The sequence below is a fragment of the Mustelus asterias genome, chromosome 8 (assembly GCF_964213995.1).
Source record: "Mustelus asterias chromosome 8, sMusAst1.hap1.1, whole genome shotgun sequence".
NCBI lineage: Eukaryota > Metazoa > Chordata > Chondrichthyes > Carcharhiniformes > Triakidae > Mustelus > Mustelus asterias.
This window is the reverse complement of record NC_135808.1, coordinates 84,992,192-85,017,365: the sequence shown is the minus strand read 5'-3', so window position 1 is coordinate 85,017,365 and position 25,174 is coordinate 84,992,192. Positions and strand designations below refer to the sequence as shown.

At 41.2% G+C, this 25,174-nt stretch overlaps 1 protein-coding gene across 2 annotated transcripts in view; it reads right to left on the bottom strand.

Annotated features, from left to right (window-relative positions):
* The window catches only part of dnajc6 (DnaJ (Hsp40) homolog, subfamily C, member 6), a 104,700-nt gene that overhangs the window by 41,968 nt on the left and 37,558 nt on the right, over window positions 1–25,174 (bottom strand). For both annotated transcript variants that reach the window (XM_078219367.1, XM_078219368.1), the window contains exons 2-7: window positions 20,023–20,161; window positions 12,716–12,765; window positions 10,916–11,064; window positions 6,269–6,391; window positions 5,044–5,177; window positions 2,071–2,265 (exon numbers count right to left, since the gene is read on the bottom strand). In XM_078219367.1, coding sequence (XP_078075493.1) covers window positions 2,071–2,265; window positions 5,044–5,177; window positions 6,269–6,391; window positions 10,916–11,064; window positions 12,716–12,765; window positions 20,023–20,161 — 790 coding nt within the window. The remainder of the gene's footprint in view (window positions 1–2,070; window positions 2,266–5,043; window positions 5,178–6,268; window positions 6,392–10,915; window positions 11,065–12,715; window positions 12,766–20,022; window positions 20,162–25,174) is intronic.

Here is a 25,174-nt window from a genome sequence, read left to right as displayed (position 1 = left end):
TTTGCCCCTTCCTATATTTATTGTGAATGGAAAACCCCAATTTTATTACATTATTCAGTCTTTAGATAGACATTCACTTCTCCTGTAACTACCCCAAGGTATTGCATAATTTCCAAGAGTTTTAATTCTACTTTTTTGTCTTTCCCAATATGATCTTCCACTGAGTTTTCCAACTGAGATTTCAGCTCGGTGAACCTTCCAGCTGTGTTTTAACTCCTCATGAACTAGGTTTTCAAACTGTGCATGGGCTCCCACCTGCATTCTGCATGGTGAATGATAGAGTCAGCATTTTCCCTATGCAAGGTGCCAACCTATTAAGGCCAACATCTATCGTCTTGCCCTCCCCCTCCGAGTCAGCTGCCAATCACGCGAGACCAAAATCTGCTACTGGCCTTCTTTCTATGATACCTCCAGTTAATGGAGAAACTGGTAATCTGATCTCAAAATGACTTCCTCCACATTCCTCTCCATATGGCAACAGGAAACATACAAGCACAGTATCCAAGTAGAAATGACAATCAGCTATCTTTAATTACCATGGCTTTTCATCTTAGAAACATAGAAACTAGAAGCAAGAGTAGGCCATTCGGCCCTTCAAGTCTGCTCTGCTATTCATTATGATAATGGCTGATCATCAAATTCAATACCCTGATCCCTCCTTCCCTTGATCGCTTTAGCCCCAAGTGCAACATCTAATTTATTTTCGAAATCACACAGGAAGAAACAAAGGGAAAGGTTCCATTGCAACTATTTACAACTTCATAGTGATAACACCTTTCTAAGTTTAAGTTCTTCTTGGTGTAGACTTAAAAACAACTGTCATTGTCCCCAGGTATTAATATTTTGCACCTCACTTTCAATAACACAATGACCCAACAACCAGATCATTCGCTGCATTGCTTCAAGCAATGAACCTGTTTCTGGCTGGGTTGCAAATCACTTCATACAGAAAGTCAGTATCATGTTACATAAATCAGAGCCAATCAGATCTCCTGGGCTAGTTTTGATTTATAATTTTTTTTCCATCTGGTTAACCAGTGTTTTTAATTCTCCCAGGGGAATACATGGCTCCAGATGGGATGGGGTACATATCTACTGTGATGCATAAAGAATCACAAGTGTGTGGGCTGGATGGTGCCAAGTCTTTACGGTCTTTCATTTGTACATGTTCATAAATCAGCCCACCCTCTGATAGCTTGTCTAAATCATTGCCTAGAATGGGAGTGTTAGCATGTTATTAACCATGGAAAGAGTAATGCAAGCAAGCTCAATTCTGTCCTCATCTAAAGCCTACACCAGAGTCATTCGACAATGATGCCCTGCTGAGATCAATTAACTCCGCTTACAAAGTTTAGGTTTTTATGGTCTGTATGGCACACACTTTCACTGGCCAACGAATTGATCACTCTGCCATTCAGAATACTACCATTTGTTGTTTCATTGCTGTATTGTCAAAACTCTGTGCCACCTCAAGGGAGTTCCTGGATTGTGATTGACAAAAATTGAGCATTCTCATTGGGGAAGGCACCAAACACAACAAGACACTTCATCAGGAATGTAGAGGCAAAGTTGGGGCATCAGTGGGAGTGCACAAACACCCAAACAACCCACTTACTCAACCCTTCAAGTAACACATGTGGCAGAGATCTGTAGATTGGCACTTGATTTATTAACCATCTCCGAATCCATTAAAACCAGAAAGGAAGTCATCATCGATTCCAAGGAGCTGCCCAAGAAAATAGAGCTGTATTGTGTGTAGCACCCTTATGAATCCTTCACACAGTCACCCCATATTCAAGGCTAAAAATCATTGTTCACAATATTAACAAACACTCGAAAGCATGTATGTCTCACTCCTCTATCTACTATTTTAGCAATACTACTATGCAGTTTCTTTTATACGGATTACTGATTGTTAAACAACGACATACTACAACATTGTTGTCTGTCCTTTCTAAGCTCTGATACTTTGAACATAGTGGTAACAATTTTGGTATGACACATGTCACCCACTGACCCAATGCATACAATATTCACAAAGTCTACATAAAAAATTATCCAACTACCTACCTCATTTTATCATAATCTTGTGCAGTTGAAAAAATCTTTGTTTCACCAATAAAAACCTCAAAGAAAGGTCGGCAGCCATTCCTCTGTTTGTTGAAACATGGGACTGGGCTCACAGTGACAGTCTTAATGATGAGGGGTTTGCAATGTGGGAGTGTGGGCTTTTCAGAAACCATTTCACAAATATATCCTATATATCTGAAACATAAAAACACAGAAAGCAACAATTTTTGTACACTTTGTAAAGATGAGTAATATTCATCTTCAAAATGAACTATAATCAGCCCTACCAAGCTTGAAGATGGAGAGTAACTGGGGAGAATTCCCATATTAAAAGACATATGGTCATATTGATCAGTTCAAAATGCATTTAGACCTTTAAAGAAGAGTTTCAATTACAAACAAAAGGTTGTGACTCAAAAGAGAATGAAAGAGGGGGGAGAAGATGCTGGGCAAGATAGATTGTTTCACATTAACCATTGCGTTGAAATTAGGAAACTTAATTTAGACCAGTTATAGTACAATCCTTCTTGTAGTTTAATAATGAGATGGACCCCAATTATTTGTCAAGATGTTCCCTATAGGCTTATGGCACTGATCAAATAAATATTTCTGGTCTTGTCAACTTCTCCTCTGAAACATACTTTCGTACAATTATTAGTTGCAAAGCCAGTACCTCACATGGACTGTATTTCTTTACACGTATTCTGACAAAATCACTCATTTATGGTGGAACGGAGTTCTACAGAAGCCAGGTAGTCTCCAGCACCTTGCTGGAAATGGTTATTGTTGTGATACTAGTTATGTTATTAGGCCTGGACTAATGATCTGGGGAGAAGTTCAAGTTCCACTACAGTTGCTGGGGGATTTAAATTCAGAATCATAGAAACCCTACACTACAGAAAGAGGCCATTCGGACCATCGAGTCTGCACCGACCACAATCCCACCCAGGCCCTACCCCCATATCCCTATATATTTACCCACTAATCCCTCTAACCTACACATCTCAGGACACTAAGGGCAATTTTTAGCATGACCAATCAACCTAACCTGCACATCTTTGGACTGTGGGAGGAAACCGGAGCACCCGGAGGAAACCCACGCAGACACGAGGAGAATGTGGAAACTCCACACAGACAGTGACCCAAGCTGGGAATCAAACCCAGGTCCCTGGAGCTGTGAAGCAGCAGTGCTAACCACTGTGCTACCGTGCCGTTAAAATAAATTAATCTGAAATAATAATTCATTACATGTATTATTACTGTGAGTGGCGACCATGCAACTCACTGGATTGTGATTATAAACTCTATCTGGTTCAATAATGTCCTCTAGGTAGCAAATCTGTTGTGCTTACCCTGTCTGACTACATGCAATTGCAGACTCAGTGCACTTTCTCCAACTTTTAAATGTTCTCTGAAATGGCTAACAAGTCACTCAGTTATCAAAAAAAAACATAGCTCGCCAACATCACCTTCCTAAGAACAAATGGTTAATAAATGCTGGATTTTCTGGTGACTTCCACATCTAGTGAATTAATATAAAGGCATAATACTGTGATGTCGAAATCTGAAACAAAAACAGAAAATGCTGGAAATCTCAGCAGGTCTGACAGCATTGGTGGAGAGCGAATAGAGCCAATGTTGTGTCTGAATGACCCTTCATCAGGGTTGCCTCACTTCTGCTGATGACAGCCTTGCTCCAGCATGTCACAACTGAATGGATTAAAAGGTTTACTTTGGTGTTTTAAACACTACTGGTTATGTTTTTGGTTATTATGAAGCTGAACCGAAAACATAATTTCTCTCTCTTTCCACCCTTTCTATCAAAGAGCTATAAATATGGCTGATTCTCCATATCCACCTCCTCACAGAACAGAGAGAGTAAAGGCACAATTTTAACCCACCCTGTCTGGTTGTTATGGGACACGCTCAGTTCAAATGCCAGTTAGTCTGATCTTGCACTCTTGAAGTGGAAAATCAGCAGGTTATTAAATGGGCATCTAACCAAAGCCAATTTCTACAAAGTAGATTAGGTTAGAATTGGGGCTGCTGGTCTTTTATTCCTCGTGCATACTTCCCAAGCTCTTAGGTTAGTCCTCACATATTCTATTGCAATTAAACCCAGGGTTCTTAATGTGTACCAAGCCAAGGATGAGTATTGGAATCTGGTGAGAAATGGTGCAGGGAGACTCTGGCCCTGGGGATAGAAGTTGATGACTGCTAGGAGTGGTGGGATATGCGGTGGAAAAAGGTAGCAGAAGGCTAGGATGTACTGAAGGGATGGCTCATTGGCCGGTGGTTTGGGATGAAGGCAGCAGAGTTTTATGTGGCAGGTGAGCAGAAAATCAGGATTAGAGCCACTCAAAGCCATTTTGAATCAGTCAGTACATTTTGACTTATGGGTAGAGTGGGCATTTTCCCAAAACTGTGAGCGGGCTCAATTCTTCTCTTAATCACTACTGTCTACACCTCACTCTAATAGTTCGAGTCCAAGGATCACTTCATAAACGAGAACTTGACTTTCACCAACCGCTTACTCCAATTCAGTGTCACGGGGAGTCGGAGTCTATCCCGACACACACTGGGCTTTCGGCAGGGTACACCCAGGATGGGATGGCAATCCATTAAGAGAGAACGTACTAGAAAAAAATGACTCGGAAAGTATCCTTGGGAAAGAATACACCCATTGTGATCAAGACCTTGTAGACGTTGCCTCAAACTCTTAACCTCAATTTCCTTAAGGATGGTGCACTTCCAAGACGATGGGTTCTGTGGAATTTTTCTTTAACACCAGAATAATTAAACAGATTGCTATCCACTGTTGTATCATTTAACCCAACTGGATGTCACACTTGTGGTCTCGACAGTAATCATCATGTTGCAAAGAGCATCTGACAGGACCAAAACAATCACAAAAGGTTTTATATTAGAAAATCAATGAAAGACTTCTCACAGTTAATCTCTTAAATTACTTACCTCCTGTGCGAAGGCCAAAGTGCAGGCCCTGGTTTTTTTGTATTGAACAACTGGATTGCTGGAACTGGGCAAGAGAAAAGGTGGCAGAAGCAGAACATCCCACAGACTAAAATAGCAGAGGCAGGACAACCATCCTAGAACAAAAATAAACATTTCCAATTCATCAACAGTTACAAAATACATTTCAAGAACTTTACGAACTAAAACAAGATGAAACTTTGCTGCCCACCTCCCCCTACAAGGTGGTCTTCCTACTCCTGATGGGATGAACAGGTATTCCATGTTACTTGACCATACTTATTCCATCTTGTGAGAGCAACGTAAATCTGATGCCAGCTTTGTAAGAATGCTTTAATGACAGCAGTGCAATAGAATACATATACCGCTGAGGTCAGAGATGGAGACAGCTACCTCAAGAGTTAACGAGAACAGTGCCACATGGAAATGGCCAACATCCAGCTTGTTTTGTTGGTGCTTCCAACCTGCATATTTGGATTTTTACACATCTGACCTATAATGAATCATCTGCAACTACCAGGAAAGGACAACAGATCCTGACTGCATGGGTGTGCACAGAATTAAGAACTCCTACACATTACAGAATCTTTCCACAATGTACTATAATATTCCATAGTTACCCAATGAGGTAGACAGGAAATCTTCATCTGAAACTAGTGCACCTATCATAAATAGAAAAAAACACAATCTTGCTACCGAATTTACTTTTCAATTTTCAAAAGTTAATTAATAACAAATATTACTGGTATCCAAGCTCTTGATCATAAAATGACAGGTACTTTCATTTATACTGCCCTCCCCCACCAACTCTTTCTTCTGCTCTACAGGTGCTCGCTCTAAACTGTGTACAAGTTCCACAGACAACTGCAGTCCTCTATGCCTTGAAGTACTTACTTTACATGTGCAAGCCAAATCGGTATCAACTGGTGAGAAACACCAGTTATTCAAAAGGACATGACAAGCACAATTTAGCAGATACATGTAGTTTCCCGCAAGAGACAGTGTATTGTGAGTGATCATAAACAACCTGGATAATGTTTCCCCCCTCCGGTCCAGAGATGCCAAACTATAGTATCCCAAAGACTTTCCTAGTTAACCAGCTAACTCACCACAAACAGGGGATTGAATCTGAAACCGGTCTTCATTCAGCTAATGTTTCAAGTGCTGAATTTACCCAATACTGTTTTTCAGTGTTGCTGATTCTTACCACACAGTGTATAGCACAGACATTCTTCGGGTTCTGCTGCAGCCAGTGATGCATGTTCTTACACACTGCGTACAAATTGTGTAAACTGGGAGCCTGTCGAGCTGGCCAGCTGCATTCAGATATCTATTTAAAAGAAAGGAAGATTGTGACGAGAGGGCAAACAGAAACAGAAGACAAATCCATGCGTGTAGCATCAAATTCTGCTTGCCAAAAGATAAGGAGCATGGAGGCAGGAGAACAGCTGCAGGAGAGGAGGGCGGCAGCTGTGCATCATGTTCAAATGCAATGAAAATTACGCATTTGCAACAAGGATGCCAGCCATGGGTCAGTGGGTAGTACTCCTGCTCTGAAGATCGTGGGCTCGCTTCGCACTCCAGATGTGAATATGAAAACGTAGGCTAAGACTTCAGTGGTGGAGGACTACACTGTTGGAAACGTCTTTTGGTAGGGGACAGGAACCAAGGTTTCATCTGCTCTCTCAAGCGTGTATAAAATAAATCCCATGGTACTATACTGAAGAGCAGCAGGAGAATCATACCTGATTTCCGAGCCAATATTTATCCCTCAGTTACATCACTAATAGACAGATTTTCTGGTCGTTATAACATTGCCGCTTGTATGACCCTGCTGTGCATAAATTGGGTTTTTGCAACACTTACAATCCCAGTTAATGTTGCTACTGGACAGACCGATCCCCAATCGGAACCCTGGCTCAATAGATTGTGACTCTTGTTTATTTTTTGTTTAAAGATGTGGATGAACAGAAGCACAGGGCTGCCAATTAACCTTTAACAAAATAAAAACATTAAACATGAAAATATTGACTATAATACAATACTCCTGCACCCCCGCCTACATCTTCACAGATGTACATAGATTAAGGATAACACAAGTTACAAACAATATCGAGAACATTATACTATAAGATAAGTACATGGGATAGAACACTCCTGCCTCCCAGCAGCATGTTTCTTGGCACCAGGAGGTAACGTGCTGTTCTCTGGCAGCTGGCTTCTCTGGTCCTGCTGTTGTCAATGGGATTTCACATTAACGTCACCCCACGCTGCCGCAAAACACGCAGGAAAGGGTGCATTGCCAGCGGGACCAGACAATCCTGCCGGCAGGAACAGCCAGAGAATTCCCCCCACAAAATCCATATAAATCAGTGATAGACATCCTAGGCTGGTGAGTGGGATGGGACATGAGTGACCCTCCTTCATCTCAGTGGGTCACAAGATTGAAACCAGGCTTCTTCATTAACCAGGACTCTATGAATAAGATTGAATACATTTAATATAAGCTGAATATTTAATACAAGCTGAATATTTCATAACAAATTACAGAAAATGCTTAATTATTCACATATTTATAGAATTGTCAACTTAAAATGGTAGAAGTAAAATAAATATTTACATCTCTCACAGCCAGTGCTGTATGTAATCAGTATGCACCTCACTTCACTTGCCCTTGCTTTACATGCATATCACGTTAGTCATACCAGTGCAGACAGAAATCAGTGGAATGTGGAACCCTGCATGCAGACAACAGTCAAGAAAATGTTTTGTGGGCTTCACTCAGGCCACATTCAGTCCCCAGGCCATAGAATGACAACCACTGGTGTAAACCAACAGGCCAACTGTGGTCAAACACACCACACACAAATTAAGTAGCAGATGCCACCCAATAGATCTGCGGATTTCTCATCAAATCCTCCCAGATGAGTGTCACACTGCGAGTCAACTGGTCTCACTAGAACTCGACTTCCATACAAGAGTTTCCAAACTCCATTTTCAAACAACACACTTTGAAGTCTTCTCCCATGCAAGGTTCTCTCTCAGATGCCTTCACCAAGGATCCATACCCAAGATTTCAAATTCTCCTTTCAGTATTCCTCTGCCTTGGATTGCTGCGTGCATTCATGCTTCCACACAATCTCTCAGTTACCCAGCCACGCCAATATAACACCACTGCTTCACAGGCTGTATTCAGGTGTCACCAAACTTACGTCAGATATCTGGCTTTTCGCTAGCCAACTTAAGTTGGTCTGCATCTTTCAGCTCAGTCTTTAACTGGGAGCTTTTCTCTGCCCTTTTCTTTAACCTCAGTGAACAATACCTTGTTCAGATTACAGTTCTTTGTTGCTTTGACTTCAGTCTTCCTGTGACTTCACTTTTCAACCTGGTTTCTAGAACTATCTGTTCTTTAGCCTCTGGGACTTGCATTCTGCCCTTTACTCTATTTGAGAGCTGTTTTCTTCTCAGGCTCCTAGTTCCAACTGAACCACAAGTGCTTATGCTTTACAGTGTGAGCCCCTGGTTGCTAAGCAACTGTGTAGTCTCTCTTTAAAGCCTGTTTGTTTTCACATTGCAAGCCTTTAATTTAAAATGAAATCAAAACCCACAGACACCTTTGTTTAACATGAGCTAAGTGAAATTTCAACCCTTTCTTACACAGGAACAAAATTAAACTTATTTAAAGTTACACCTTATTTCTAATACCCACAAATGCAAAATGTAGATTACTTAAAACCACCTTTGCTTCCTGACACCACAGCAGTACTTCATTAGCCAAATGCACTTTTTGGGATGAGGTCATGAAAATAATTTGTTATTTTAAGTTATTACATGGCATTGTTACCTTTTAATTAAAACTGAAAGCAAATTCAAAACTTTCATTAGCTGAAAGGGGTCACTATAAACCGATGGTGGGATTTTCCACACATGTGTTCTGTGATGGAGGAGGTGGCTCACCACTGACTGGTGGAGGGATAATCTGGCCCCACCCTTGTTGAAGAGGTTTCCCATTGAATGCACACTTAACTTCTGGAAACCCGTGGCGGGGGTGTGCCAGATCCTGCCGATGTAAATGGCTGGAAAATTCCAACCTGAAAGTCATAAAAGTGCGAAAATAAAATTTTAGAACCTGGATTTCTAATCAAGACAGAAAATATCTCTAAGCTTCTCCCATCACTTTGCAATGAAATGCCATTGAGTGTCTGAAATAGAGAGGGTTTCAGCGGAAGAAAAGAATCAATATTTTGGGTCTTGATCCAGTGACATGCATGTGTGAAAATCAGAGTAAAACTTGCTAATGGCCTATCTCACAATCAATCAACAAGCACCATCCAGACCCACGCCAACACATGTCCATTTGGGGCAAGTCCCACTCGTGCAACTGAACCTCAATGTGAATAAGTTGCTTCAAGAGGGACGGGGAGAAAACAAAACAAAAATAAATCATGAACAATAATATATTTACATTACAATAACATGTGGCAATTCTAGTTTGGAAACAATTTTCATTCACAATACACACAAGTCCCACAAACAGGAAGAGAGAAGATGATGTTTCATCTCAGCTGATATTTGTTGAGGATGAATTTTTAGCCATCAGCGCCAGAAAATTCCCTGTTCTTTTGAATAGCGCCTTGGGGTCTTTTACATACTCCTAGATCAGGCAGACAAGGCAAGCCTGTTATAAAAGGATAAATTATGAGGGCGAACAGCTGTTCCAGGCAAGACAAAGTATCAATAGTGGTTAAATCAGTGCACCAAGGTCACCAGGAGCATGGAGCAGAACACAATGCCAAAGTGTGCCAAAGAAGCAAATCCACGTGTTTCCCAACTGGAAACCATGAATGAAGGGATATCCACTGCTTGCTAAAGTCTAGGTCTGAGGCGTTCAACTCAGGCGACCCTGACCTATACAGGAAAGCCAGATACGATCTAAGGAGATCCATCAAAGATGCCAAAAGACAGTACCGGACCAAACCAGAATCCCAGGCTCGCCCCACAGACCCCCGCCAACTATGTCAAGGTCTGTAAGACATAATAGGCTACAAGATGAAGACGTAAAATCGTTGGCTCCAATGCATCCCTCCTTGATGAGCTCAATACATTCTACACCCGTTTTGAGCAAGAGGTCAGCGAGAACATGCCCTCCACCCTGGAAGAACCTGTATCGGAAGTCACCAGACTGCAAGAAACTACGAAAGGTTGTGAATGTAGCCCAATCCATCACACAAACAAGCCTCCCATTCATTGACTCTAACTACACTTCCCGCTGCCTCGGCAAAGTAGCCAGCATAATTAAGGACCCCATGCACCCTGGACATTCTCTCTTCCACTTTCTTCCATTGGGAAAAAAATACAAACATCTGAGGTCACGTACCAACCGACTCAAGAACAGCTTCTTCCCTGCTGCCGTCAGACTTTTGAATGGATTTACTTTGCATTAAGTTGATCTTTCGCTCCACCCTAGCTATGACTGTAACACCACATTCTGCACTCTCTTTTTCTTCTCTATGAACAGTATGCTCTGTCTGTATAGTGTGCAAGTAACAATATTTTTCACTGTAGGCTAATACATGTGACAATAGTAAATCAAATCAAACAATGCTACAATGACACCTCATTTTAACTTTTTTGCACCCCTGGTTTTGGGATATTTTACTCTTTTAAAAAAAGGTAATGTAAATGCAGCCTGTTGACCGACATCATAGTTTTACAGCTCAGATCACGTGACCATTAACAAAGAGCCTGCCAAACTTTTATTGCAACCAAACAAAAGACAATATACTAATAATCTCTTACTCAAACAAAATTCATAAAATGCTCGTGTATCAAGCCAGCACTAGTATATACTTACTCTATTGTGAAACTTGGCACTTCTGTAAGATCTCTGGGATAAGTTGAAGATTGTATAATGATCCAGGTGCCGTGAATCCAAAAACGATCGGACTTCATCAATTTGATTCTTGAAACTCAACTCCACGCCTTCAGCAGGATAGGATATCACTGACAGATAGTGAAAACTAGTGTCAGACAGATATGCTGACCTCTTAAACACACTTAAGTAAAGCAAGATTTCCTGTTCACATACTTCATATTACTGTACTATTGCTGAATGCATCTATTTGCAATACAAAACCTAGAGTTAGCAAAAGTTCTTCAGCTCCAACTATTCTATCCTTCCAGAGTCCCTTTATACACTCTACCCAACTTAGTTTGTCTATCAAGAAAGACTACCCAATTTAGCGCGAGAAAGAGACGGAAACACAATCAGCTGTAAAGCACATTTCTAAAAGATATTTCCATTTTTATTACATTTGTTTCCATTTCTCTCCATCTTCTTTTCCCTTTCTTCACACTCCTTCCACTCTCCAAAAGAGTTGAGTGTCCAGGATGTATGGCTTCATGAAGACATTATTTCAGCTCTGTAACTGGTTGTGAAAATGAACTTTTAGTCATGTCACAGGCAAGCCTTCCCTGCCATATGGTCAATTATTATGTATACCAAATTGTAACTGAGCCAGCAGAGACTCATCACTGTTTAGGTCACGCACTTTGGGAAGCTCTCAAATATGCAAATCTGGATTCTATAGCAGTCAGCTTCAACAACAATCGCCCAAAAACCCTGCACAGGTGAGACAACTGCCTTTACAAGCCTCCTACACACAGCCAAGTACTTTTAGGGTCTGGAAGCAAAATATCCCAACTCATTCCAAGCGCAAATCATATAAATATTTGAGAACTTAAAGTTGAATCTCTCCATGCATCAATGTATGTGAACAAGAGGTACAATGCACTTGAAATTTTGAAAAACAAAGTGCATAATGCCAAAAACAAATGGAAAATTTTCACCAAACTACCTGAGGAAATCCTAGTAGCCTTTGAAAGATGGCTCAACGCAGGTTACAAACTGCCCAAACCATCCTCTGGAAATGTAGACTGTGATCGGTGAGATCCCTTTGTACCTCTACCCCATCTAAACCTGCAACTATTCTTCCTACCAATATGTAATATTTCACATTATCTATGTTGAATTTCATTTGCCAATTATTTGCCTATTCTGAAAGTTTATTAATGCCCTCCTAAAATTTGTTGTAGTCCTCCTCTGTATTGACTCTCATGCATATTTAGAAATTTTACTTTTGTTTGCAAAGTTTAAGTTCTTAATGGTCCCAGCACTGATCCTTGTGGAACACTCCATCCCAGCTCTTGCCATTTTCTACCCTGAAGCCAATCCATTCTGTCACTTGTCCACTGATTCCACAATTTCTGATCTTACTCATTTGTTTATTATGGGGCACCTTATCAAGGATAAAACTTTTTTTGAAAATTAGTTATTTTGTATCTACTATATTACCATTGTCCACTTCCTGTTACTTCTTCCAAAAATTCAATAAGGATAGTCAATAAAGATTTTCTCCTTTGAAACCTTCATTTTCAGATGCTCTCTTATTTTCTATTATTTTTCCTACCGCTGACGTTAAACTGATTGGTCCATAATTTCCTGGAAATGTTCCACCCCCTTCTTATAAACAGGAATTACACTGACGATCAGCCAGTCCTCTGGCATATGACTAGTAATGCCTCCACTATCCCTGCTATAAGCTAATAACTATAATAGGTTTAAAATTGCAAAAAATGAAAGCATGCATTGTACCTATTATCCGTGATGTGATGTAAGAAATATTAAGTTCTCCCTTGGCGTAACTATAACAAAACAAAAAGGTTAAATTGAACAAGACATTATTTAACAATTCTGAAAATTCTATAACAATGACATACAGGTAAATACCTAAAGGAGGAATGGTTATAAAAGTTAACATTTTTGGTGAATTATATACAAGAATAAGGGACGTTAACAGTGGGAAAGGAAAGGCAACCCATTTCAAGAACCTAATGTAAACATCAAGTACTCCCAAGCTAAAAGCCATAGGTCATCACACTCGTCACAATAAAGCATTTCAGATTCACCTTCTGAAAAGTCTCCTTAACTGAAAGAAATTGGCTCCACTTCTTGCAGCAATTGTTCTAATGGTCTACATGAACGACATTACCAATTTAATACCAATTTATACAATTAGAGCGGTTTTTCAGTGCGTTCCTGTTCACTAGGATTGTTCAGAATGTGTATATTAATTTGCAGCACGGTGGCACAGTGGATAGCACTGCTGCCTCGTTGCGCCTGGGACCCCAGGTTCAATTCCAGCCTCAGGTGACTGTCTGTGTGGAGTTTGCACTTTCTCTTTGTATCTGTGTGGGTTTCCTCCACTTTCCTCCCACAGTCCAAAGATGTGTGGGTTAGGTTGATTGGCCATGTTAAATTGCCCCATAGTGTCAGGAGGCAAATACCTGTTGTGTTAAGGGGATAGGGCCTGGGTGGGATTGTGGTTGGTGCAGACTTGATGGGCCGAATGGCCTCCTTCTGCACTGTAGGGATTCTAATGATTCCATAACACCAAGATTTGGTGCATAGGTTTTTTTTTTATATCCCCCTTTTTCATTACCGAAAGGAATCCACTCCTCTTTATTGGAAGCAGTTATTTTTGCATTAGATTAGAAATGACATCTGCTGAAGTAGGACTAGGATCCCTTTACAAATTGCTCATTGGAGGTCGGCAATCAGATCAACCCGCTAAGAATACCGGGAAATAAACCATTTAATTTTCTTTCAGAGACACAATAACAGGACACAATGCCGGACAGGGGAAGGTGGACATTCTAGCAGTCACGAGAAAGCAACTAGGAAGACAACCAAATGAGAAAATGCTGGAAAATCTCAGCAGGTCTGGCAGCATCTGTCAGGAAGGAAAAGAGCTGACGTTTTGAGTCCAGATGACCCTTTGTCAAAGCTAAAAGGCATAGATAGTGGGAGATATTTATACTGCAGGGTGAGGGAATGAAAGAGGAGTCATAGCCGTAGAAACCAAGCTTGTTTTTTTTCTTTAGTGCCTTTACCACCATGTTGGCTGAGCACGAAATAAAGATCAATGCTGAAAGCTTTCAAATCACCATGTTTAAATATCACTGCAGTCCATGCCTTGACTTTCAAACCATAGTCACAGCTGGAGATTTCTTTATAATGAATGCAATTGTATTTTGGACGTCAGTAGATACATTCTGTCTGAAACACGATTCAGACTGGTTACAAGAAAGCTATTTTAAAAATGGAAAAAAGTAGAATTTTCTGTCTCATTTTATAATGCACTATTATCCTCCATTTTCTTGGTTTTTCATCCGAATCACTCCCATCCACAATTATCTTTTACTTATCGAAGTAAAGGAAATCCTTAAAAAAAAAATCAACAGCTAACCATTATTGGATTTAGAAGTATTTTTCCATTAGTTAAACTCGGACAGCCCAGGCTCCCAAGTGAATGAACGGCAAGGGCTCCAAACGGCATGCTACATCTTTTAGATCTGCCTTGGATGTTTTTCTGGGTACAGCAGGACTGGTTATTTCTGTAACCTATCCACACATCTTTCATTCAGCACAGTGCCTGTTCTGAACAACATCAAATTATACGATAGCATAGTCCAGAGATGTCGCAACAAAATGCTTGAGATTTGAACTAAATATTGGCGTCTTTGACATGGAAACTCATGTATAAGAAACATTTCAATGAGACACAGACAGATGTAAATTGTTAAAATGCTTTATTTTGGAGTTAGCAAATGCATATACAGAATAATAGTTGTAATCAAATCTCACCTCATTTCAACAAATCTACCTCAACATTATGAAATAATGGAAATATACCACTCTACTCTATTCACAGTCTCTCAAACTTTCTTGTTCAGTCTTTTTGATGCTGCCCAGTTCTGTTTGAAGTAACCAAGTTTATGCCTGGTTTATTCCTGCTGAGCCAAGCTTCCTTTCAGCTGCCTGGCTCATCAACTGACCACCCTTGGCTCCTCTGACTTAATTAGGCCACTTAATAAAAGAAGTCTGCTTTTCTCCCAGAGATGAGAAACTCCTTGGATTCTCAATATAAATAATGACTGTCACGCCTTAAAGAATCTGGGATGAGTCAAAGGATTCTCATCACCACTGTTTAAAATGGACTGCAACGCTACAATTCAGAAAGTGGCTGGACAGTGTTACAGATCATTCGGAGTTGGAGTTGGTGAGACAACATTTAATTTTGCATGCATGTTGTAGTCTGGTTTAAGGATAGTGATCATGATGTGGAGATGCCGGCGTTGGACTGGGGCAGGCACAGTAAGAAGTCTCACAACGCCAGGTTAAGGACTCACCTGATGAAGGAGCAGCGCTCCGAAAGCTCGTGATTCCAAATAAACCTATTGGACTTTAACCTAGTGTTGTGAGATTTCCTACGGTGGACAGTGATGGTGGGGGTTCCAACTTTCCTGCCATCACATGGTGGACCAGGAATCTCTCACGCTCTTCCACCTGCCACTGGTGTACGTTCAAAGGGACTTGCAGATAATCAACTTGTCTAGCTGCATTATGAACACACCTTCCTTGGCCATCAAATCCTGGGGTGAGACTCGAACCCAGAGCTTCTGGTTCAGAGGCAGGCATAGAATCACCCAGCCTCCCTTAGAAAGCGGCTAGTCTAGCGTCTTTAATCCTAAAGTTGCAGTTTTTAAAACAATTCCAATTGTTTTATAGCTCAGCACTCAAACAGAATTAATTCTCCCAATTCTTTTCTGTGAGGAAAAATGAATGGAAATTCCTGAAATGTGAACAGTTCTGATTAAAAGCTCATAACGGGAAATGTTAACTGTTTTTCTCTTCACAGGTTCTGCCACACCTGTTCAGTAGTTCCAGCATTTTTTGATTTTCTTTCACATTTTCAGCAGGTGTACTATTTTGTCTTAAAGAAGTTTGCGGATCCTAGGCAGCAATTAGAAGTTGGGTTCCCACAACCCACTGGACAAGGGCTACCTAAAAGAAGATGTGGAGATGCCGGCGTTGGACTGGGGTAAACACAGTAAGGAGTCTAACAACACCAGGTTAAAGTCCAACAGGTTTATTTGGTAGCAAACGCCACTAGCTTTCGGAGCGCTGCTCCTTCGTCAGGTGAGTGGGAGATCTGCTCATAAACAGCAAACAGGGCATATAAAGACACAAACGTTTGCTACCAAATAAACCTGGTGTTGTTAGACTCCTTACTGTGTTTACCTAAAACAGCAGTCACGGGCATTCAGCCTCTGATCTTCAGGTAAGCGTTCTCCAAGGCGGCCTTCACGACACACAACAGCGCAGAGTTGCTGAGCAGAAACTGATAGCCAAGTTCCGCACACATGAGGACGGCCTAAACCGGGATGTTGGATTTATGTCACATTATCAGTAACCCCCACAACTTGCCCCCTGGACTTGCAGGCTGTCCTGTCTGGAGACAATACACATCTCTTTAACCTGTGCTTAATGCTCCCTCCACCCACATTGTCTGTATCTTTAAGATCTGGCTGGATGTAGAGATTCGCATTCTAATCAGTATTCTGTAACTTGATTTTTGTGTCTCTGTGCACTGTTTGAGAGCACATTTCCACTCCATCTGACGAAGGAGCAGCGCTCCGAAAGCTAATGGTATTTGCTACCAAATAAACCTGTTGGACTTTAACCTGTTGTTAAAACTCTTACTGTGTACCTAAAACAAGGATACCTTATAATCTTAATCTCTAGCCAGTGAACCTTGCTGTGGACATCAAATAACAGGATTTTCTTTCCAGTATGCCCAACTGATTGTGCAGCATACCAATTCAGTCTAGCATCAAACACACAGACCAATCAGTTCCTCAATGTACTGGAGGACTAATCGTACCTGCAAAACTATGTCTCAAGAAGAATCACTATGTTCAGGAACAGCAGACAACATTAATAGCAAATAAAAATGAACTGTTAAAATGAAAATAAATCAAGATAAAATGAAGGATGCAACAAAAAGGAATGGTTTCACCACAGCCATAAAAGCATCAAACACAGTCAAATCATTTTTTGGACAAACTAGTTATACATCTTGTGGCATTACTTACAGATACCCCAAGGCAGAGGCAGAGGCAGAAGAGCAGCAGTGGGTATCTAAAGAGCCATCCATTGATGTATGTATATTAGTGTGATTTGTGTTATGTTTCATACTTTTTAACTAATCTGCGCTTCAGTTCCGTACTCCATCAGAAACAGGAGACAATAATTGATCTTATTGCAGAGGATCACTCTCCAACAAGCCCCTCATCTTTATAACACTTCCATTTAACCATACAACTGACATCTCAAATATTCATGAAGCATTGCTGCCTTTGTTTGCACAGTTAATTCTCTACAGGAAAATAGTCTTAGTCAATGTTAAGATCCCCAGGTGTTCTTTCATAGCTAAACTTACAGGCAAGTGCATTGGAAACTTCTTGCTTTCACCAATCTAATCAACATATACTAATGAACAATGGAACTCCTATTGCTAGGAGTTCTGCATGCACAAAACACTGGGAACCAGTAATCACGTGCATTAGATAGAAAACATTGTGACAACGCAAAGAGCAGCACAGGCCTCTAACCTCTCAGACTGTATGGTGCAAGGACAAGAAACACATCCGGGCATGGCACCGCTGTTACGATCTCCATAAAATCAATAACTTTTAAAAAGAAATTTGAATTTCCAGTGACCTATTTAAAAGGATCATACAAGATTTCACATTTTACAACTTTTACTGCAACAAATGAACTAAAAGCAACTTGATTAAACACTATTTTTGGCGGCAGCTAATACTTTAAACCATAGAAGAGAACTTTCCCTTTTACAGTTTAACACAAATCAAAAATCCCACTCCAAAGTTATACTATAAACTGTCCCTCAAGTAGATATTCAATTTTCCTGAAACCAGTCCAAAATAATTTTTGGTTCCCAAGGATTTACTTCTATTTTTTCCCTTTCCCAGCCAGGAGCATTAGCCCCAGCAATGTCTTTCACAGTGATGGGTTTTCCTAGATGTTCTTCCTCCAGCTCAATGTAGGTAATCTTACAGCCTCTTTTTAAATCTTCATCTATTGGATCTTTTTAATCCAAGCGGAAGCTCCTACCTGCATTTCTGCGTAGTGAACCATATGAGCTGTGTGACCTGTTATCTGTTCCATTTCCCTCTTCAAGGCTATCTTTAAGGAGAATCTTGTAATCCAATCCTACAATGGCTTCCTCTGCATCTTTCCCTCTCAAAAGCCTATCTCTCCATTGCAACTTGAACCACATCAGCCTCCTATCTAGATAGCATGCTGATTAGCAATTCTTTAAGCTCCCAACTTCATTTACACTGGAAATTAAATAAACCATTGAAGTATAGCTGTTTTGAAAAAAAAATGACATTAACACCTTAAGACTTTGACAACTAACAGTTTATCCTCTGTAAACACAGATGCTTCTGCCATTGTCGACGTGTTGTGAACACCTTGCATCTTCTTTGCCGTGAAACAAACTGGGGTGCCCTTTAGTCTTTAAGAATCCAACCACTCAGCTTTGCTGTCAGCAGAATTCAGCACAGGTCATAGGATCCTTTTCATTTTTCCCCAAGTTTAAACACAGTCCCAAAACATAAAAATCATCTAAAACTTGTATTTGTCACACTACTCAAAAAGTTACTGAATGAAGCAGAAGACATTGTCCAAGGCCTGAGAGATGGGATGGTTAGGAAGAAAGAATTATTGGAGATTGTGATGAACATCCATTCTGAGTTGGATTTTTAAGTTTTGAATTTCTAGAAACACATTGTGTCCTCGAGTCCTTGCAAAATATTTCTCAACAGAAATGCCACCTGTCAATATTTCTAAAGCCAAAAGAGTGGGTTGTTCAAATTAACTATTTAATTACATAGAACATAGAAGCGCAGTACAGGCCCTTCGATCCTCGATGTTGCGCCGACCTGTGAAACCAATCTAAAGCCCATCTAACCTACACTATTCCAATATCATCCATATGTTTATCCAATGACCATTTAAATGCCCTTAATGTTGGCGAGTCCACTACTGTTGCAGACAGGGCATTCCACGTCCTTACTACTCTCTGAGTAAAGAACCTACCTCTGACATCTGTCCTATATCTATCACCCCTCAATTTAAAGCCATGTCCCCTCGTGCTAGCCATCACCATCCGAGGAAAAAGGCTCTCACTGTCCACCCTATCTAATCCTCTGATCATCTTGTATGCCTCTATTAAGTCACCTCTTTACCTTCTCTCCAACGAAAACAGCCTCAAGTCCCTCAGCCTTTCCTCATAAGACCTTCCCACTATACCAGGCAACATCCTGGTAAATCTCCTCTGCACCCTTTCCAATGCTTCCACATCCTTCCTATAATGCGGCAACCGAACTGTACGAAATACTCCAAGTGCTGCCACACCAGAGTTTTGTACAGCTGCAACATGATCTCATGGCTCCGAAACTCAATCCCTCTACCAATAAAAGCTAACACACTGTATGCCTTTTTAACAACCCTATCAACCTGGGTGCCAACTTTCAGGGATCTATGCACATGGACACCCAGATCTCTCTGCTCATCCACACTACCAAGTATCCTACCATTAGCCCAGTACTCTGTATTCCTGTTACTCCTTCCAAAGTGAATCACCTCACACTTTTCTGCATTAAACTCCATTTGCCACCTCTCAGCCCAGCTCTGCAGCTTATCTATGTCCCTCTGTAACCTGCAACATCCTTCCGCACTGTCCACAACTCCACCAACTTTAGTGTCATCCGCAAATTTACTAACCCAGTAGTCATAGAAAATGGAATGCATACATTTTCTAGCATTTTTCCATGAGCTCTGTAAAAATCAAGTTGGGTTTGTTTTACAAATATATTTTAAATTTATGAGTCACAATTAGCTTACATTAACATTGCAATGAAGTTACTGTGAAAATCCCCTCGACTGTAATCAATTTCTACAAATATACTGTGAGTGGGAAACAAGAAACGGCTTGTATTCCCACTGCAGTTTATTTCCCAACAGCTTACCTGGCCACAGACTGTATCACCTTTGAGGAGGTGTCTTTCAGGTTGTCCTTCAAATTGCTGAAAAGTCGTCCAGCTCCACCTTTTACCATATCCAGCAGCCCTCCCCCAAAGGTGGGTTCCATGTCTGGAGAGGAGGTACCTAATAAAACAGCAAATGGATCATTACAGTCATATTGATAGTTAAAAATCCAGTTCCAGAAAGACAGGCAAAGTCCAAGTTATTATACAGAAGTTAAAAGATTTTATTTAATAGGAGAGTCCAAAATTGCTTCAAAATATAACTGAATGGTTGCTTAACAAAGTGAACCAGCAGGAGAATGGCATCAGTCTAGGTGTAGAAAAGCACCTGCCTGTTTGTGTTGTAATGTTATTGATGAATAAGGAGTAAGGAAATCAAAGGAAAAATACCCTGTTGAAAGAGATAAATAAATTAAATAATTTTTTTTTCAAAATTGAGGTATTCAGGGAATTCCAACTACCAGGAATAACACCCTCAAAGATCTAACTTCTGTTTCGTTTTAATATACCTCCACACTTGTCAAGACCATCAACAATACCAGGGTTCTTAATTTAAAATAATCGGGTGAGATGAATTTGAAGGAGATGAAACTGAGCATAATGTTATATCACGATAGATATGCCCTTCACCTGTGGCTGGAGTGCCCATTTCAAAGATAGAAAATATTACTTTATTTAGGCAACTATCTGACATGAGCTCTGAGGTATGGATTTCCGTTGTATATTTCAGAGCATCCAGAAAACCTGAGGGGACATTGGGTGGTGCAATGGATTACGGTCCATGTCCCTCACCTCTCCAATGAGTATTCTAAAACATTCCAGTTCAACAGAATAAAGGATTCTCCCTAGAGGTTGAAAGGGATCAATGTGAAATAAAAATTTGAGACAACTGAAACTAACGCATGGTGGGATATCAAGCACAACAGCTTGCAATAAAAAGGTACTAATTTTCATACAAAAATAAAGGGAAACAATGAATTTGATTCCCAAGATCAGCAGATACAAATCCAAGAATCAATTAGGCTTATTCAGCTGGTGTAAATCAATGGTCCTGCAGTTGAATTGCAATGAAATTAAATGAAACATTGAGCAAAACAACATGCAATGTTCCATTGCTGTACAAGTGGTACATACACTTTGACATGTTATCAATAATGCTATTTCTAGGTGGCATCACAAAGCAATCGCTCAGACATGCAGAATCATCATTAAATTCATGACCTCAGCCAATGAAAGTTCATAGCACCATTAAAAAAGTATCCTGATCCCACTGCCTAGACAATACATTTAGTTTTGGTGGAAATGACTCAAATGACACAGCACCAGACTTGCTACACTATTAGCTACTGTTGCCTTATTTCAAATGCAAACACTTTATAGAATCAGAGAAATTACCGAACAGAAGAAATGAAACCATTCAGTCCATGATGCCAGTGATGACTCAAGCAGTCATCCTTAATCCTACAACCCTTCCTTTTTGGCGTTTCTTCATCCTCAAGTACCTGTTCAATTCATTTTTTAAATGATTTATGGGATCAGTTTGCACCTCTCGGGTATAACATTTCAGTCCAACTCAAGAGTGAGAAGATGTAGAAGAGAGTGGGGAGAATTTCAGCCATTATTTTAAATCTACGGCAGCCGTTGACCCACTTGTCAGAGGGAGTTTTTCCTTATTTATTCTATCGAAACATCTCTGTTGAAAACCGACATGAGGCCACCTCTTAAAGTTCACTGTTCCAATGAGAATAGTCCTTTACACCTCTCCTCACAACTAAAGCCCTTCATCCCTGGTCACATCCTGGTAAACCTACTCTGTACCCTTTGCAAGGCCATCACATCTTTTTTATTACTCAGTGCACAACACTCAAGCTAAAGTCAGATCACAAACAAAATTCTAACATGATCTCTTTTTTTATATATTCTATGGTCATTATTTATTAATCCCAGTATCCCATATGCTTTTTGACCACCTTATCAACTTGCACTGTGAGCTTTAAGAATGTGTGTATATAAGCACCAAGGCCATTCTGCTCACCTACATTTTGCAAAATTCTGCCACTGTCTATGTTAATCCTCCCAAAGTGCATCGCGATACATTTTTCCACACTGAACACCATTTCCCCTGCCACTGCGCATTTCACCACCTTACTTGTCTCACTTTGAAGTTTACAACTACTCATATCACTACCTGCTCAGTTGTCATGTTTCTAATCATCTTGTTACAAAATCTGAATCGCCATGGAGGGAAGGCTGGAATTTCCAAATCCCAACAGGCTGGATGTGGGCAGAGCATACACAATCCAGCAGTTAAAGGGCTCAGCCATCCTTGCAGGAGTGCACCTGCACAAAGGAAAATGGAGGGTATGGCACAAAACTGAATCATGTGACTTGAGAACAGAAGACCATCCCCAGTGATGAGATTAGCAGGCATCCAGACAGAATCAGGTGTATATAGACCTATCAGGAAATAGCTTACCTAAACGACAGTGATCAGAGGAGGTATACAGATGCTAATTTTGAAAAAGATGGAATGTGACAGATGCAGCCAAACCAAACACACAGAAGGGAGAATCAAAGAGGAACCAGGGTATAATTGCCAGCACCTGCAGGAGCAAGCAGGCATTGTAAAATCTAAGAGGTAAGAGACCATCCAGTGCCTCTGTCTACACTTTCCGCTGTCTCGGAAAAGCAACCAGCATAATTAAGGACCCCACGCACCCTGGACATTCTCTCTTCCACCTTCTTCTGTTGGAAAAAAGATACAAAAGTCTGAGATCATGTACCAACCAACTCAAGAACAGCTTCTTCCCTGCTGCCATCAGACTTTTGAAAGGACCGACCTTACATTAAGTTGACCTTTCTCTACACCCTAGCTATGACTGTAACATGATATTCTACACCCTCTCCTTTGCTTCACCCCTATGTACTCTATGAATGGTGCACATTGGTACCAATGACATAGGTAAGAGAAGGGACGGGGGACGGGGATTTAAAGCAGGAATTTCTGGAGCTGGGCTGGAAGCTGAGAGCCAAGACGAAACATGTGGTCATCTCTGGTACGTTGCCGGTACCACGTGATAGCGAGTTGAGGAACAGGGAGAGAGTGCAGTTAAATATGTGGTTGCAGGGATGGTGTAGGAGGGAGGGTTTCAGATACGTGGATAATTGGAACACGTTCTGGGGAAGGTGGGACCTGTACAAACAGGACGGGGTGCACCTGAACCAGAGGGGCACCAATATCCTGGGAGGGAAATTTGTTACGGCTCTTCAGAGGGGTTTAAACTAATTTGTCAGGGGAGTGGGAAAGGGAGTTGTAGTCCAGAAGTCAGTGAGGGTGGTGAGGTATTGGGGAAGGTATCAGGGTCAAGGGTGGGTACTGGTAGACAGGAAGGTGGGTTGAAGTGTGTCTACTTCAATGCAAGGAGCATCCGGAACAAGGTAGATGAACTTGGGGCGTGGATTGGTACTTGGGACTACGATGTTGTGGCCATTACGGAGACGTGGGTAGAACAAGGACAGGAATGGTTGTTGGACGTTCCGGGGTATAGATGTTTCACTAAGTGTAGGGAAGCTGGTAAAAGAGGTGGAGGAGTGGCATTGTTAATCAAGGATAGTTTAACGGCTGCGGAAAGGCACTTCGTGGGGGATCTGCACACTGAGGTAATATGGGCTGAAGTTAGAAATAGGAAAGGAGCGGTCACGTTGCTAGGAGTTTACTATAGGCCCCCAAATAGTAATAGAGATGTGGAGGAAGAAATTGCTAAGCAGATTATGGATATGTGTGGGGGTCACAGGGTAGTTGTCATGGGGGACTTTAACTTTCCAAATATTGATTGGAACCTTTGTAGGTCAAATAGTTTGGATGGGGCAGTTTTTGTGCAGTGTGTGCGGGAGGGTTTCCTGACACAATATGTGGATGGGCCGACTAGAGGTGAGGCCACATTGGATTTGGTACTGGGAAATGAACCGGGCCAAGTGTTAGATTTGGTTGTGGGAGAGCAATTTGGAGATAGTGACCACAATTCGGTGTCTTTTGTTATTGCAATGGAGAGGGATAGGGCCGTACGGCAGGGCAAGGTTTACAATTGGGGGAGGGGTAATTATGATGCGATTAGGCAAGAATTAGGGGGCATAAGTTGGGAACAGAAACTGTCAGAGAAAGGAACTAATGAAAAGTGGAACTTTTTCAAGGAACAAATACTGGATGTCCTTGATAGGTATGTTCCTGTCAGGCAGGGAGGAAATGGCCGAGTGAGGGAACCATGGTTCACAAAAGAGGTGGAATGTCTTGTGAAAAGGAAGAGGGAAGCTTATGTAGGGATGAGGAAACAAGGTTCAGATGGCTCGATTGAGGGTTACAAGTTAGCAAGGAATGAGCTGAAAAAGGGGCTTAGGAGAGCTAGGAGGGGACATGAGAAGTCCTTGGCGGGTCGGATCAAGGAAAACCCCAAGGTTTTTTACTCTTATGTGAGGAATAAAAGAATGACCAGGGTGAGGTTAGGGCCGGTCAAGGACAGTAGTGGGAACTTGTGTATGGAGTCAGTAGAGATAGGCGAGGTGATGAATGAATACTTTTCTTCAGTGTTCACCAAGGAGAGGGGCCATGTTTTTCAGGAAGAGAAGGTGTTACAGGCTAATAGGCTGGAGGAAATAGATGTTCGGAGGGAGGATGTCTTGGCAGTTTTGAATAAACTGAAGGTCGATAAGTCCCCTGGGCCTGATGAAATGTATCCTAGGATTCTGTGGGAGGCAAGGGATGAGATTGCAGAGCCTTTGGCTTTGATCTTTGGGTCCTCGCTGTCCACGGGGATGGTGCCAGAGGACTGGAGAATGGCGAATGTTGTTCCTCTGTTTAAGAAAGGGAATAGAAATGACCCTGGTAATTATAGACCGGTTAGTCTTACTTCGGTGGTTGGTAAATTGATGGAAAGGGTCCTTAGGGATGGGACTTACGACCATTTAGAAAGATGCGGATTAATCCGAGATAGTCAGCACGGATTCGTGAAGGGCAAGTCGTGCCTCACAAATTTGATAGAATTTTTTGAGGAGGTAACTAAGTGTGTTGATGAAGGTAGGGCAGTTGATGTCATATACATGGATTTTAGTAAGGCGTTTGATAAGGTCCCCCATGGTC